The 15,548-nt window shown below is 39.8% G+C and overlaps 1 protein-coding gene across 2 annotated transcripts in view; it reads left to right on the top strand.

Annotated features, from left to right (window-relative positions):
- LOC130108507 (putative monooxygenase p33MONOX) overlaps positions 1-8,935 on the top strand; it is a 71,011-nt gene extending 62,076 nt beyond the window's left edge. For both annotated transcript variants that reach the window (XM_056275471.1, XM_056275478.1), the window contains 4 exons: positions 1,653-1,780; positions 5,422-5,573; positions 7,158-7,336; positions 7,664-8,935. In XM_056275471.1, coding sequence (XP_056131446.1) covers positions 1,653-1,780; positions 5,422-5,573; positions 7,158-7,336; positions 7,664-7,869 — 665 coding nt within the window. In that variant the 3' untranslated portion in view covers positions 7,870-8,935. The remainder of the gene's footprint in view (positions 1-1,652; positions 1,781-5,421; positions 5,574-7,157; positions 7,337-7,663) is intronic.
- The last annotated feature ends 6,613 nt before the right edge of the window (positions 8,936-15,548 follow it).

The following is a 15,548-nucleotide window of genomic DNA, read 5'->3' as shown; positions in this document are numbered from 1 at the left end:
TATCTACCCACAGTGGTCCGAGGAGGGACAATCAACAAACCGGTGACAGAGTGTTGGGCGTCTAAGGCTGATCAATGCATGAAGGCAACAAAGGCTATCCCGTCTGGCTCAAACCGACAGAAGGTCTACTGTGGCACAAGTCACAGAAAATGTTAATGATGGTTACGGGAGGAATGTGTCACAACATAGTGCATCGCACCCTACTATGTATGGGGCTGTGTAGCCGCAGACCGGTCAGAGTTCCCATGATGACCCCTGTCCACCGCCAAAAGTGCATACAATGGGCACACGAGCATCGGAACTGCACCTTGGAGCAGTGGAAGAAGGTCGCCTGGTCTGATGAGTCCCGTTTTCTTTTAGATCACATGGATGGCTGCGTACATGTGCGCAGTTTACCTGGGGAAGTGATGGCAAAAGGATGCACTGTCGGAAGGCAACAAGCCGGTGGAGGGAGTGTGATGCTCCGGGCGATGTTCTGCTGGGAAACCCTGGATCCAGCTGTTCATGTGGACGCCAATTTGACATGTGCCACCTACCTAAACATCGTTGCAGACCAGGTAAACCCCTTCATGGCAATGACATTCCCTGATGGTAGTGGCCTCTTTCAGCAGGATAATGCACTCTGCCACACTGCACACATTGTTGGGGAATGGTTTGAGGAACATGGTGAAGTGTTCAAGGTGTTGCCCTGGCCTCTAAATTCTCCAGATCTCAATACGATTGAGCATCTGTGGGATTTGCTTGACTGACAAGTCTGAGCCATGGCGGCTCCATCTTGCAACTTACAGGACTTGAAGGATCTGCTAGTGATGTTTTGGTGCCAAATACCACAGGACACCTTCGGGGGTCTTTTAGAGTCCATACCTCGGGGGGGGGGGGGGGGGTCGGTGCTGTTTTGGCGGCACATGGAGGACAAACAGCATATAAGGCATGTGGTCATAATGTTTTGGCTCATCAGTGTATGCTAAAGGGTAAATTACCCTGATTATAGGCCCCTGTACAACTGTTCCTTGTAGTGAGCACAACAAGGTAATCATAAATTGCCACATCAATTAAGCAAAGAGAGGGAAATAAACAAAACGATAACCAAGTCTAACAGACAGACAAATAAGACTTGCCTGTGGCCAAGCTTTTGAGGAAAGTAATCATCTATCATGTTGTGTGTTTGCCTTATAGACTTAAGACACTACAGGAAAGAAATTATTTGCATGTTTCTCAATGCTGTCAAATTTACCATGCAGACTGCCACAGGGCATTAATATGATACTACAACACACTCATTTCCTGGAAATTTACAAAACATATTACAAATTAAAACAGGATAAAATTGGGGGGGTTCTCCCCTGGCCAGTGACGGGATCCTACTATTCATGGTCCTTGACTGAAGTCAGTATTTTACAGAAAATAGAGGAAAAAGTAGTATAAAATGTACTCGTAGAATAACTGATGTTAAACACTTTGCTTACTAATGGGCATGTTTATGCTTTATGCAACCTATCCTAACTCGTCTATACTTTGCACAATTACTGCTGCCTTGGCTACCAAACATTTAGATAAACAGTCTGTGCGGTATCAGTGGGCTAGAATGGTGTACACTACACTCTGGCTGAGGCTCACTTCATCCTCATTTCTATATGCTTGCCATCCTATAGAACAAACCCAGGAGAGCCTACAGAAGTTTGAGCACCATGCAGGGCTGACAGATGCAGGGTATTCTCCCCACAAGGGGCTCTCTGCTGAGGAGACCCGATTTCACCGCCTGTCTGATGGCACACTACCGGTGAGTATGAGAAGATATAATGCCAAATCTTCTAAAACCCACAACAGAAACCTTTGGGCCAGATCAAAACATTTTAGAATCCATGTCTGTGAATGTTCTCATTCATCCAGGTCATGGTTATCCAAAGGAGTTGAATCAAGTGCAAGTGCAACAGTTGCACTTGATTCAACTCCGTTGGATTTTAGAATTAAGTAGATCATAGAAAATATAATTTGCATATGTAAATACCTTGACAAAGAAAAATAAGGGCCTCATCTGATCATGACCACCAGGTTAAAGCCCTACTGCCCCCTAGTATCTTAACTAACCAAGCTGCTGCAAACATGTTTTCGTTGCCAACGAGTGGAGTGTAGAGCAATCACACACATGTAGATCATAAAAACAAGAATAATGTGTGTCATTCTACAAACAAAAAGCTAGGCACCCAGTAAAATGTAAGTGCAGAGTAAGCTGCAAATTGGTCAGATGGATTGACTGGATAGGTCAAACTGTGATTACCTATAGATGTGGGGTCAAATGAGAGCTTTCAAAGGCCCTTTCAAAATGTCCCTTAGTGGTATGTTGGCTGTGTGATTCCTCTCCGTGCCATTGTTCTTGCCATCAGACATTGTGTTGTCTCTATGCTCACCTTCCCTGCCCACTATGTCCCACCCCCTTATAAACCAATGATGTTGTACCCATTGTCCTCTGGACTCCTTTGAAAGGCCAACAAGTGTACATAATGTTGTGATCTTGAATAAACAAAGTAATTTGGACATGAAAAAAGAATTGCTGAATTGAATGAGAAATGAGATTACAAAAATATGATGTTTTGTGTCCATGGCTATTTCATAAAAAACCTTCATTAAAATTAGATTTTTATTTTATTTTTTTAATGAAACAGGTTTTATATGGGGATTTCTTTGGTTAAATGATTACCTGTAAAACTGCCGACTCCGGTTAGTGACCCTTTAATAAATAAACAAAAGCAACAAGAAAGCTAGGGCCATCATATCAACTCTAAAGTTCCACTTTTTGTCCCACAGTGCATGCTGGGATTTTAAAAGTATCAGAAAATACCGCACAATTAAGCGTGGTGGTGATAAAGGTACTACAGACATAGCCCACCCAGACATCAAAATCTGTAACTGTCATCGGCTATGGGTCTATTAATATTTTATTGTTTTTTGTTTTTTTTTAATAACTTTTATTGTCTGCGATTTGGGGCTTCAAAAAACGTCAGATATTGGTTATGTTGTATTGGGGACTGAAGTTGCAGTAGAATGGACAGTCTCGGTAAACAAATTACGTCATAGCCCTTGTGACGGTTCTAGATTGGAGCAGTTGTTTTATATATTTATTTATTTTTTTCTGCAGTGTTGCCAAGCAACGCCTCCAAATGAGAGGCGCCCTCTCGTTTCCTCAAACGAACCAATCATAAAGCAGATAACAAAGGAGCCATTTTAAGGCCTAAGGACTGTTCGGCTTTTCTGTCGTCTGAGATATTCGTCCCTTTAACATATTAACACTATTTAATATGGATAAAATAATGAAGCGGGCCGGACTGGAAAGTCAAAGAAATCTCATAATAAAAAGGTATGTCCCGAATGTGTCGTATATAATTCGTATATTTCGATTGGCTACATTTGTCGCAAGTGAGACCCGAACGCTAGGAATAGCTAAAGTTGCTATCAAACAGACTGTCAAGTCTGATTATAATCATGGATTGTCTTTACATTTAAAAAAACTAACGTTTACCAAAATGATGTACAGTGTCAAATTTTAAAAAAGCGTACAAAATGAAGTACAGTATATAAGATTATAGATAAACGAAAAAGTACAGCAGCTAACGTGGACCAAGTCTACACATAACAAAGAGCGCTTCATGTAGATTCAGGATAGGACTAGATTATATGTTGGGGGGGGGCACGATTTAAAAAAATATATATTAACTTGCATCTAACTACGTTTAATGTGACGCTGGCTGTTCTCGCATCAGTCAGAAGCCTCTAGATGTGAATCTTGGCTCGTTAGATGATTCGTATCCGCGTTACGGCTAGGTAACCTAATTAGCTAGCTCGACCGAAAACTGATGGTTGGAGTGGCGTTCGCCGTTCGTTCACGTAGATATGAGCGCTCACGTGATCTACGGTCGGTGGAATGGGGATGCAATAAATGAAAACACGCATCCATCCTCTCTGAAATGTTAGTGTTTAAGACTTGATTCCAAAATAAAATGGGAGTGATGCCACTTTTCCGGTGCAGAAGAGCAACTTGACCCTTTTCCACTACTCCCCCCCCCCGTGCGTCAGTGGTCAGATGACAGTAAAAAGTGAAACCCCTTAGCTGGTTTTGAATCCTGATTTAGATGATGGGGGCTTGACCGAACAGGGTTAGAACATAGCACAGAGCATATATAGACGTGCGGAGGGTACTCTGCACTCCACTCACAACATGACTGATGCACTGAACAGAATGCAGAGCCAGGTAGATTTGGTGGATATGCGTTTGGAGGGCCCTTCCGCATGTGTTTGGGATTTTGTTTACAACCATTTGCAGCTAATTAAACTGGTTAAAATAATTCCAGCGATTACGTTCACTCAAGAAGACTTAACCACAAAGGCAAGTGTATATGTGCAATAATGGTATTTGTGTGTATGACTTGACATTTAATTTCCTTTGCGTATGGCACTATTTTTTTTCTTCCTCCAATACAATTGGGGGGGGGGGGGGAGAAAAAAAATCCACACTGTGAATTTCAAGCTACCAGATGTTTTATTGCAACATTTAATCGGGATTGTCTTTATGCAAACTCAATAATCGAAGTAAAGAAATCAAAGAAAGTTGAATCAGTTCATCTGGACACGTTTTTTATGAGAAACGTTTCATCACTCATCTAAGTGACCTCTTCAAAGATCACTGAAGAGGTCTCTTAGATGAGTGATGGAACATTTCTGTCAATAAACATTGTATCCAGATGAACTGATTCAACTTTCTTTGATTTAATCAGGATTTATTTTTTCTGTAAATTTGTAATTGATCTTACACTTGAGGCTTGTGCGGGTTGTATGCGCACAATATAAGTTCATTTCAAAATAGTTAGGTAGGTTTCAAGTAGCTTCCCTCTGTTTTCTTAGTGATATTTGCTGGAAAGAACTAGTTGGTTGTTTTGTTTCGTGAAACAGTAGTTTTATCTTGAAAATGTTGCTTAATGTAGTTTTGCTTTAGCTAGAATTTCACCAGAGCAGGACTGACCTCGAAGGACATAGCCCTTGGCTGAGGTCCAGTGGACTTTGTTTAGCCTGGTATAGGACCAAAGGCTCTGCCCCCCACTTGTGTTCTTGGCAGCCAGTCCAAAGATCTGTGATGCTATGGGGGGCGGGGAGGGGCGGTACCCCTTAAAAAACATTGCGAGACATTTATTATTTATATTTATATATTTAGCTAGCAATCTATGTATTTATTTAGAGATATTTAGCAGTTGTTTGCTGTTTTCGTGGCCATTCTGTTTAGACTGTGTGGGATTTGTGTTAGTGTTTCTAAATGCAAAATGACCATGTAAATAAACACAAAGCCTTTTTATTTGTAATACAGTTTGAAGGTTATTAGCAATAAATGACAGCATTTAAATCCCTTTCCTCTTCCTCCCTTTGTCTGTGCAGAAGTTGAGGATGCCAGCCGGGGACTTCAAGGAGGACAGGCTTTCAACATCGGCTCACTCCACCCCTTGTGGCACCCCTTCAGTCACCCCCAGTGTCACCCCCTCTGTCACCCCCTGCGTCAGTCCCCACGCATCACCTTCAGTCAATCGCAGGTGGGCACCCCATACTGGTGTATCTTGCCACACCTACTACTAATACTACCACTAGTGTATCTTGCCACACCAATTGCCTAAAATCCCATGATCCTTGGTATCACTTATAGTATGATATTACTGTATTAGATATTTTCAACTACGACCCTGAGGGCCTGCACTACTGTTGGCTTTCTATTCTAACAGGTAGTTAATTATATTCACCTCTAGTGCAAGGCTGGCCCTACGGTAGCCCTAAATCTTGCCAGCTCAGGATTTTTCACTATATTAGTCTGGAAGGGATCCATTGAGAATCGATTGACCCCAGCAGCGAAGGGTGAGCATATGACATATGTGATGATATCGATATTAATGTACCTGCGAGACGCCAACTAGCATTATTGAGTATGCCTCTTTGCATCAGTCAATCACACATTCTGACTCAAGAAGGCCTGCTTGAGTGACCTAATCGGTTGTTCTGCATGTGGTGCATAAAAAAGATTCGGCATTTGAGGCTTCACATGTACTATCTCACTCTAATTTTCTGCTTGATTACAACTTCGTGTTACTGGTGAGTGATAAACAAAGAAAATTAGCAATGAGCCAGATGAAGGTGTTGACACAGAACTGCCCCTCACTGTCAAAGTGAAGAGGCTCAGAATCCACGGAGGAAGATGTAATTCCCAGACATGGCTCAATTCCTCTCATGTGGGGATGGTTTTGATTCATAAATGCTGATCTTAAACAAGAGAGGATGATTTGTAAACTGTTAAAAGCCAGTTCCAGTTAAAGCTACTTTGACAACCAATTTGTTTTGTCAGTTTTGTGTTAAACAAGGCAAAGAGTATGCCGAATACAAAAGACTACGTGAGGCAGCTACCCTCGCAAAAAATCCCAAACTGTCAGCTCAAAAGCAGGTACGGACTACATTAGCTGAATTGTTTAACAGAAGAGTGCTGTATGACAAGAAAAGCAACCAACGGCAAGATATAACCAACACTGTCACCAACTACATTGCAAAACGAATGGTAACAATCAATTTTGAAAGAGATGGATTCAAACTCGCTTGTCTCACTCACCAAGTCACTCTGTATGCTAGCAGGAAATATTGAATTCTCAGCTTTCAAAAAGGTATTATTAATATTTCCCGGTCAAATATCAACATTGTCAAAATGACAAAATATCAAGATATTTTTTGCCCATATCACTCATCCCTACTGGTCGTGCAAAGTCAGACCAATCAGCAAACTATAAGGGAGGATTTAAATGATGACATCCAGTGTGCAGTGCCACCATTGTTGTTGTTTTCCAAATATGGTGCTACTCACTGTTGGTCATCATCTAAACTCTCCCCATAGTTAACTGATTGTTCCGGCTTCCAGCTGCTGGACACAATTGATACTCAATGGATCATTTCCCAGACTAATATCTTGTTGTGAAAAAACTTAGTTGTCAAAATTTGAGCTGGCTTAAACTCTTGGCAGAATAGAAAGACCTCTTAGCTATATGACACAAGTTTCTATTCTCTAGCGTGTTGGATGTCTCTTGTTTCTTTAATGTCTGCTGGTGTGTTCTGTGTTATGATAATTTATCACTGGCATGTAGGAGCTGGTTCAACCTGAGTCCTGCATCCTTTCTTTCCAACCCGGAGCTCAGCAGTCCCAACCACAGTGTAGAGATGGGAGGAAATGAGGGAGGAGGAGGAGGAGATAGATGGAGCTTCTTCGGAACAAGGTCTGTGGTGCAGAAGTCCCCCACAGACCCTGGCTCTGAAAGCAGCCCAGGTAAAGGCTCTCTATATTAGTCTCATCATCTGTAGTGCTACTACTTGTTCATAGTGTCATTATGTTACACATTAGATGGAACAGATCGTTGTAGAACTAGATTTGTCCTTTTGATTGTGGAGAGTTCCCAGTGTGTTTTGATCTCCATTTCACCTTTGAGCACAACTGACTGGTTTCAGAAACACAGACAAACTCTTGTAAGCAGCCTAAAACATAAATTTAATCTGTTTTGCCCATTGACATGGCAGAAGCATGCGAGTCTGACACAGACTACATGTAGATTTAGTTCACTTAACAGTTCCATCGGTCCCTCTCCTTTGCCCCCAGGCTTCACACTGCAGTCATACTTTGGCCTCCAGAAGTCCACCACCATGGAGGGCATCAAGACTCAGGTCGGCCTCAAGGTGGATGACCCTGCAAACCTCATGCCCCCCAAGATTGAGATCTCGGGCATTGAGGCCAAACATGCATCTCAAAGGCCACACAAACTCAAACCCCGAGACATGAATGTCTTGACGCCATCGGGTTTCTGATGCTAACTAAACCACCAAGTAACCCCCACCAGTCCACACTATATACTCTTTTCCTGGATGTCTCCAACTCTGCCACCCAGCAGCCCTGCCCTCCTTCCTCTCCCCTCTCTCCTCTGCCTCCAGCCCCCCTCCCAGGGACAGACAAGACCAATCAAAGCGCCAGTTCTCTCTTGCCCCTGAAGATGTCACTACACCACATCCCTCCAAAAAAATTTGGGCACAACGGAAGCACCAACTCAAGCATTTTACTTATTTTCTTTTACCGTCTCTCAAGAGGGTACTGCCTTTTCTGTATGTTTGTGGTTCTGTATGTTTTACTTCTCTGAAATGCCTTGTCTCTGTTTCATCATCGGTGATGGCATGAGATTGATGTTGTTCTGTAGCCCCGTGGCCCTTTTTGTAACTTTGTCATGTGATCACAGCAAAACCATCTCTCACTAAAATCTGATTTAAATTGCCAGCCTTTTCAAATTTATTGCGCTCTGCTCCTGCAGTAGTATTTCACCTAACTGCACACTTTTGTATTTATATAGTGCTTTCATTTTGTATATTGCTTCTACTTGAGTCTTTTTTTTTTCTTTGAAAGAAAACAGTGTGATGTGGCGAAATTGGAATTGGTTCATATTTGGCATTTTTCCACCTCAACTAACTATTTGTTATTTGAAAGACAAATTGATTCATTGATTTTATTTTATATTGATAGGAAACTGGGGTTTTTTTTTTTTTTTTTTTTACTAACCTGAAGCTTTTTTTCCCATTATTGTTTTTTACTATTTCAACATCAGTATCATGTTCTTATACTTTGAACCAGCAATGTTGCTCATTCTGAATTTTAGCTGATATATGAACTTTATTATATTTCTATATTGCATCACTCATGTTTCAATATTATATTATAAAAAGCAAATGCATCTAAGTGGTCATTTTACATTTTGTTCAATCTGCTATTTTAGGTTCCATGCCGTTTTATTTGAAAATTTGGATGAATCTTGATTTGTAATTGCACAAGGGAGTTTGTCTCCCACTGACATCATCTGTAAATATATCTGATACCAACAAGCAAAAATGGTTGTGTGGTTCATGTCTGTAGAATTGATGCTGTCATGGTCTGCTCTCACCTGCTTCAAATTCAGTTAAGTTTACTTGAAATTTTACCAAGGAAATTTCTATATACTAGAAAAGTTTTCCGGTGAGATACTCAAAATAAAACATGAGACACTGACATAATGCTGTTGTAAAAACAGAAAAATGTGAGGTAGACATTCAAATAACAGATTTATGTTATTTACTGTGGAAGACGATGGATATGCTTATTATGGAAAAATAATTCAAACTATCTGATTTTTTTTGTATTTTGCATATGTTTGTGGAAAAGTTGGTTTATGTAAACGTAACGATACATTAAGGAGTAAAGAAGTATTAAGGCTTGGCTTCAGAAAAGGTGAATTTCCATCTTTTAAGAGAAGCTTCGGATGTCCCGTAGACATCTAGCAATTGAGCTAAAATAGACTAATCTGACTGTTCAACACACTTTAAACTGCACACATAGACATGGGTGTCCCCTCGTCTGTCTAACCCTTTGTAAGTAGGACACATAGTGAAAACCCCTGAAACTGAATTATCCCCTTAACCCTAATGTTGTCATTTGGACATTACCTGAGTGGTTGGGTAAAGAAACAGTGGTTAAAATGTAAGACAAACACATTTATTGTGTAAACCACACTAATTCCTCCACTAGTGTTCACAGCTGTTCGTTGAGGTTGATGACGGGTCCGGAGGGCTGTCAGTCAGTGTCTGTATTGATTACAGAGAAGCCCCGAGACATGAGTTGATATGGCGAAAAAACACCGACGGGAACAAACTGATTATGGGGTAATGACGGAACATTATGATATACCTACTACTACTACTTTCGGCTGCTCCCGTTAGAGGTCGCCACAGCAGATCATCCATTCGTTTCCATCTCTTCCTGTCCTCTGCATCTTCCTCTGTCATGCCAGCCACCTGCATGTCTTTCCTCACCACATCCATAAACCTCCTCTTTGGCCTTCCTCTTTTCCTCTTCCCTGGCAGCTCCATATTCAGCATCCTTCTCCCAATATACCCAGCATCTCTCCTCCACACATGTCCAAGCCATCTCAATCTCTCTTGCTTTGTCTCCAAACCGTCCAACCTGAGCTGTCCCTCTAATATACTCATTCCTAATCCTGTCTTTCTTCGTCACTCCCAATGAAAATCTTAGCATCTTCAACTCTGCCACCTCCAACTCATACCAATATTAAGAAAAGTGCAATCCATTCCGATTAGTAGTCCGGTTAGTCTGCGCGCGTGTGTGTATGTGTGTGTTTAAAATCTTAAATGTCAACGTCTCTTTTGGGGTGAGAAAAAAATAATAATTCCAACTACATTCATGTAGCCACAAGATGGCAGAAAAAACTAAACAAAGAGCAACAGGGTTGCATAGACATGACTAGCAGTTTGGAATTTCATGCCAAAACATGATAGTTTAAATGTTTCTTCACAGTATTCTCATGTTCGCATCTTATCAAATGCCCGAAATGAAAAATGTTAACTGTTCTCAAACGAGATGATAAAATCAGCTTTCATAGACTTTTCATAGACTGCTTTATTTTCACCCAAAGTGAAAGTAGGGTGACGGATAATTAAGATTAAAAAATGGAAAATAGTTGGGGTTTTTTTATCTTTTATTTTTTCACCTGCTTTGGACATTTTATTGTAGGGCTTCTGCTGTTGTCGGAGTAGTATGCCAGTCTACTTTTAGTGCATAGGCGCTCGACAAATAAAGTAAAGGACTCGGCTGCTTCCCATTGGGTTTAGAGGAGTCCATTGGTCCCCCAGAGCTGTTTTACACCCCGTAGAACACCGTATTTGTTCCAATAAATGTTTGACATGTAACAGCCACCGTAGTAAGGTGAACCGCCTACTACTGCTACTACAGGAAGTACGTCAGCAGTCGGTCTGCCGGTTACATACAAAGAGTTCTGTTGATTCATGTCTTAAGCCCAATACAAACAAAAGTGAAATTTTATGTTTATATGAGACTGAAGAGAAACTTGTGTTTGATGTCCCTGTTAAACAATGTGTAAAATACCTTGGTATTCACATTTCAAAGGCTATGGCTCTCAGACAGCAGCTAAATTTTCTTCCTAAAATTAAGAAAACCAATTCAATTCTTAATATGTGGCTTCAGGGAGATCTTTCCATTTTTTGGAAGAGTGTTATTAACAAAGGCTGAAGGAGTATCAAGACTAGTTTATCCTACCTTGTCACGCTATGTTAATGATGTGCTCTGGAAAGAAGTTAATAATTTATTTATCAAATTTGTATGGAAAAACAGACACCATTACCTTAAAAAAAAAGAAATACTCAGAATGGAGAGAGCTGAAGGAGGATTGGAAATCTTAGATTTTGTCCATTTAAATTGCACCTTCAAGGTCAAATGGCTTAAAAAAATGTTTGGAGCTCCCAGAATCATTATGGAATTATATACCACACAATATATTTAAAAATGTAGGTGGCTTAAAGTTTCTAATGGGATGTAATTACACTGTCTCTAAATTGCCGATAAAACTCTCAACGTTCTATCAGCAGGCTTTATTGTCTTGGAAATTATGTTATGTTCACAACTTTCCACCACATAAGGATATAATTTGGAACAATGGTAATATCACTGTTAACAAGAAATGTATATATAAAGAGAACTGGGTTGAAATGGGTGTAATCTTTGTTACAGATTTGTTTGATGATAAAGGCAATCTTTATAGTTATGAAAATTTCCAAAAAGCCACATCTTTTCCAGTCAAATATAAAGAATTTTCTTCTGTGATAAGGGCTAATCCCACAGGCATAATTGAATTAATGAAATGTCACTTAGGATATCAAAACGTTAGTCTTCAATACATTGTTTAAAAGTTAACGGAATAAAATTAACAGACAGGAAATGTACCAACAAACATAAAGAACGTGCTTTATGACTATAATAAGATTTCACCCAGAGGGAAACCTTTCTGGAATTCACAATTGGATGGCATAAAATGGCGTAAGGCTTGGTTGTGCCCATTTCAATTCTGTATCTCGAATAGAATCAGAGAAATCCATTTTCAAATTTTACACAACATATATCCATGTAACGCATTAATTTCCAAATTTACTGACATAGAACTTAATTGCACCTTTTGTAGCGCTGATCCAGAAACGGTTATGCATTTGTTTTGTCACGGCCCCTCCTCATCTGTGTTTTGGAGAGACGTAGAGAATTTTATACTTAACAAGACTGGACAGTCTATAATAAAAACATTGTTACTAAATTTGAATGTGAAAATAAATCTTTAAATTACATGACGAATCTTATAATTTCACTTGGTAAATTTCACATACATAAAGCAAGGTTCTGTAGGTCCCTCCCATACCTTGGTGCTTTTCTGGGTGAGTTCAATATATAGACACACTGGCCCTTATGACAAATAAAAAAGTGAATGCACACTGTCATATTATATAGGAACTATTTTCTGTAGCCTCTGATTAAGTTTCATTGACTTTATTTTGCTTTTTGTTTATCATGTTTAGATACTTTATACTTGTTAGTTGTTTACTTTGCATATTTAATTGATTATCTGCCTTTTTCCGTTTTCATTTGTAAAAATTTGTATTATATAAGAATGTATGTTTCACTTAGCTAAAACAAAGTTCGTTGTGACCTTCAAACTTTGAAAATATACGATGTCTTGTTTTTTTTCTTCATGTCCCCTGCTGTATTGTATTGTTTGTAATTGGTTTATGTATGTCCATCCATCCATCCATTCTTTATCTGTGCCGCTTATCCTGCTCTCAGGGTCGCGGGGATGCTGGAGCCTATCCCAGCAGTCATTGGGCGGCAGACGGGGAGACGCCCTGGACAGGCCGCCAGGCCATCACAGGGCGGTTTATGTACGTATGTGTGTGTGTGTGTGTGTGTGTGTGTGTGTGTGTGTGTGTGTGTGTGTGTGTGTGTGCGTGTATGCATATGTATGTATGTATGTATGTATGTATGTATGTATGTATGTATGTATGTATGTGTGTGTGTGTGTGTGTGTGTGTATATGTGTACATATATATGTATGTGTGTATATATACATGTGTGTGTGTGTGTGTGTGTGTGTGTGTGTGTGTGTGTGTGTGTGTGTGTGTGTGTGTGTGTGTGTGTACACACACATAAATAAACCGTGTGGACTGCAGCAAAGAGCTCTTCCTACCGTCGAGATAATGGCCTTCGCTTCGCGGAAGATCTATGCAAAGCTGACCGAGAGACGAGGAAGAAGCTGTGTCCGCTCATGGACAAAGCACGCAAGGCTGGGAAAGTTGCTTACTTTGTAGGTGGTCGTGCCTTCATTGAGAAAAAGGAGATCCATCTTCCAGTCTGAGTTAAGGTGCACTACATATCCAAACATACTTACACCTGTGTTGCCTTTGATATATGCTCTGCTTAATGTAAAAGTTGATGGCTATGCCTAAGTTGTTTTTGCATTTTTGCATTTATGATGCTGTTCTCGTATCATTCAACTCTATAGCTATTAGAGTTTAAGGTGTGTTGCTCACGTTTTAAAGTTAGCCTAATCTTTCTGATACAAGTTTGTCGTTTTCTATAGTTTCTCTCAACGCCAGGGGGTTAAGGGATAATTTCAAGCAAAAAGCTGTATTTTTATTTGCGAAACAATGTAAAACAGACTTGTGCTTTTTTCAGGAGACACATTCTGTCAATGAAGATGTACATTTTTGGGGGTCTCAGTGGGGAAATGAGGTTGTTTTTTTTCTCACATGCTTCACAACGTTCTGCGGGGGTTTGCGCTGTTAAAAATAACTTTACAGGGGGTGTATTGCATACAGACTGCGATGAGAATGGCCACTATATCTGTCAGGTTTTTGACCCTCACAACACCAACTTGATAATAATAAACATTTATGGATATAACTCCATGTCAGATAACAATATTTTGCTGAATATTATTGAAAAAATAATTATCTATTGGTTGGCCAGATATCCTAGTGCTTATCTAATCATAGGTGGGGATTTTAATGTTACTTTGGACAACACTATTGACAGGTGGACACCAGGACTACAGAGTAGTGCCAATACATATCTTAAAATGGTAATGCAAAGATTTGATTTAGTGGATGCTTGGAGAGACCGATACCCTCATGACAGAATTGTTATCAAGGTCTCGACAATCTAGAATGGATTTTTGGTTAATCTCAAACAATCTTAAAGACTCTGCAAACGTTAACATTCTTTCCACCCCGTTAACTGATCACAAGGCTGTACAAATTCATATATCTTTACTGCCTTCTACTGGCAATGCTCACAGAATTCATACTTGAACCTTAACAGTTCTGTTTTGTGTCATGAAGAGGTTCAACTCAGGGTTAAAGAATTAATACAAATCTTCTGGAATGGGGCCCAGGCTGATGATGTATATGGAAGTAAATGGGAGCTTCTAAAATTTGAAGTGGGTAATTTTTTTTAGGAAGTACTGTAGTAATCTTGCGAGGGATAAAAGGTATGAGGAAGAAAAGGTGATTTCCACGATTACTGCCTTATCCTCCATTTGTCCTGATAAATTGTCCTGAGAAGAAAAAGATACACTGTTTGAATATCAGAACAAATTGGACCAGCTCTATCAATCTAATGCTAAAGGGGCCTTTGTACGGTCTAGGAAGCGTTGGCTGGAAGAAGGGGAACAGAACTCGGCATATTTCTTTAGGTTAGAAAAATCCCAGTCCAAAGTTATACCATTCATCAATTTAGGATAAAGAACATAAGTTGTGATGATGCAAACAAGATTGCCAACTTTTGTTCCAATTTCTATAAGAATCTATATAGTTCTCAATAGTGTGACGATAATACTGTCTAGATAATTTGGCTGACACTAATTCAGATAATTTGGCGGACACTAATCCAATCACCACTACTGACAAAGATTTTTGTGATCGTCCAATCTCTCTTAAGGAAATAGTGGACTCAATTACTAGTCTGATGAACAACAAATCCCCTGGTATAGATGGTCTTCCTTCAGAGTTCTATACATTTTTCTCTGAGGAACTGTCTCCCTTTTTGTTTGAGGTATTTTGTGAAAGTATTGCCAAAGGTGTTCTCCCTCCCACTTTAACACAGGGCTTAATAACCCTTATTCCTAAGCCCCAACAAGACTTGCTACTTGTTGACAATTGGCGCCCGATTAGCCTTCTAAATAATGATTACAAAATGTTAGCCATTATTTTTGCTAGACGCATTAAAACTGTTTTGGATGATATCATAGTTGAAACTCAGTCTGGTTTTATGAGGAATAGGCATATCTCTAACAACATTAGGCTTGTACTTGATATATTAGATTACCCAGAGTTGGGTGATAATGAAAGTTTCATCCTTTTCCTGGACTTTTACAAAGCCTTCGATTCAACTGAACACAAATTTATCTTTAAATCACTCAAAAAATTTGGTTTTGGTAAAATTTTTCCCAGAGCAATTAGAACATTGTACACTAATGGAAATAGCTCGATTAAATTGAAAAGTGGTACATCCCCCAGATTTGAGTTACAACGTGGCATATGTCAGGGCTGCCCCATCAGTCCTTATTTATTTTTGCTGTCCACCCAACTCTTAACTAATCATATCAAAGCTAGTG

Source organism: Lampris incognitus, chromosome 1 (assembly GCF_029633865.1).
Source record: "Lampris incognitus isolate fLamInc1 chromosome 1, fLamInc1.hap2, whole genome shotgun sequence".
NCBI lineage: Eukaryota > Metazoa > Chordata > Actinopteri > Lampriformes > Lampridae > Lampris > Lampris incognitus.
This window is presented reverse-complemented; position numbering and strand designations above follow the sequence as displayed.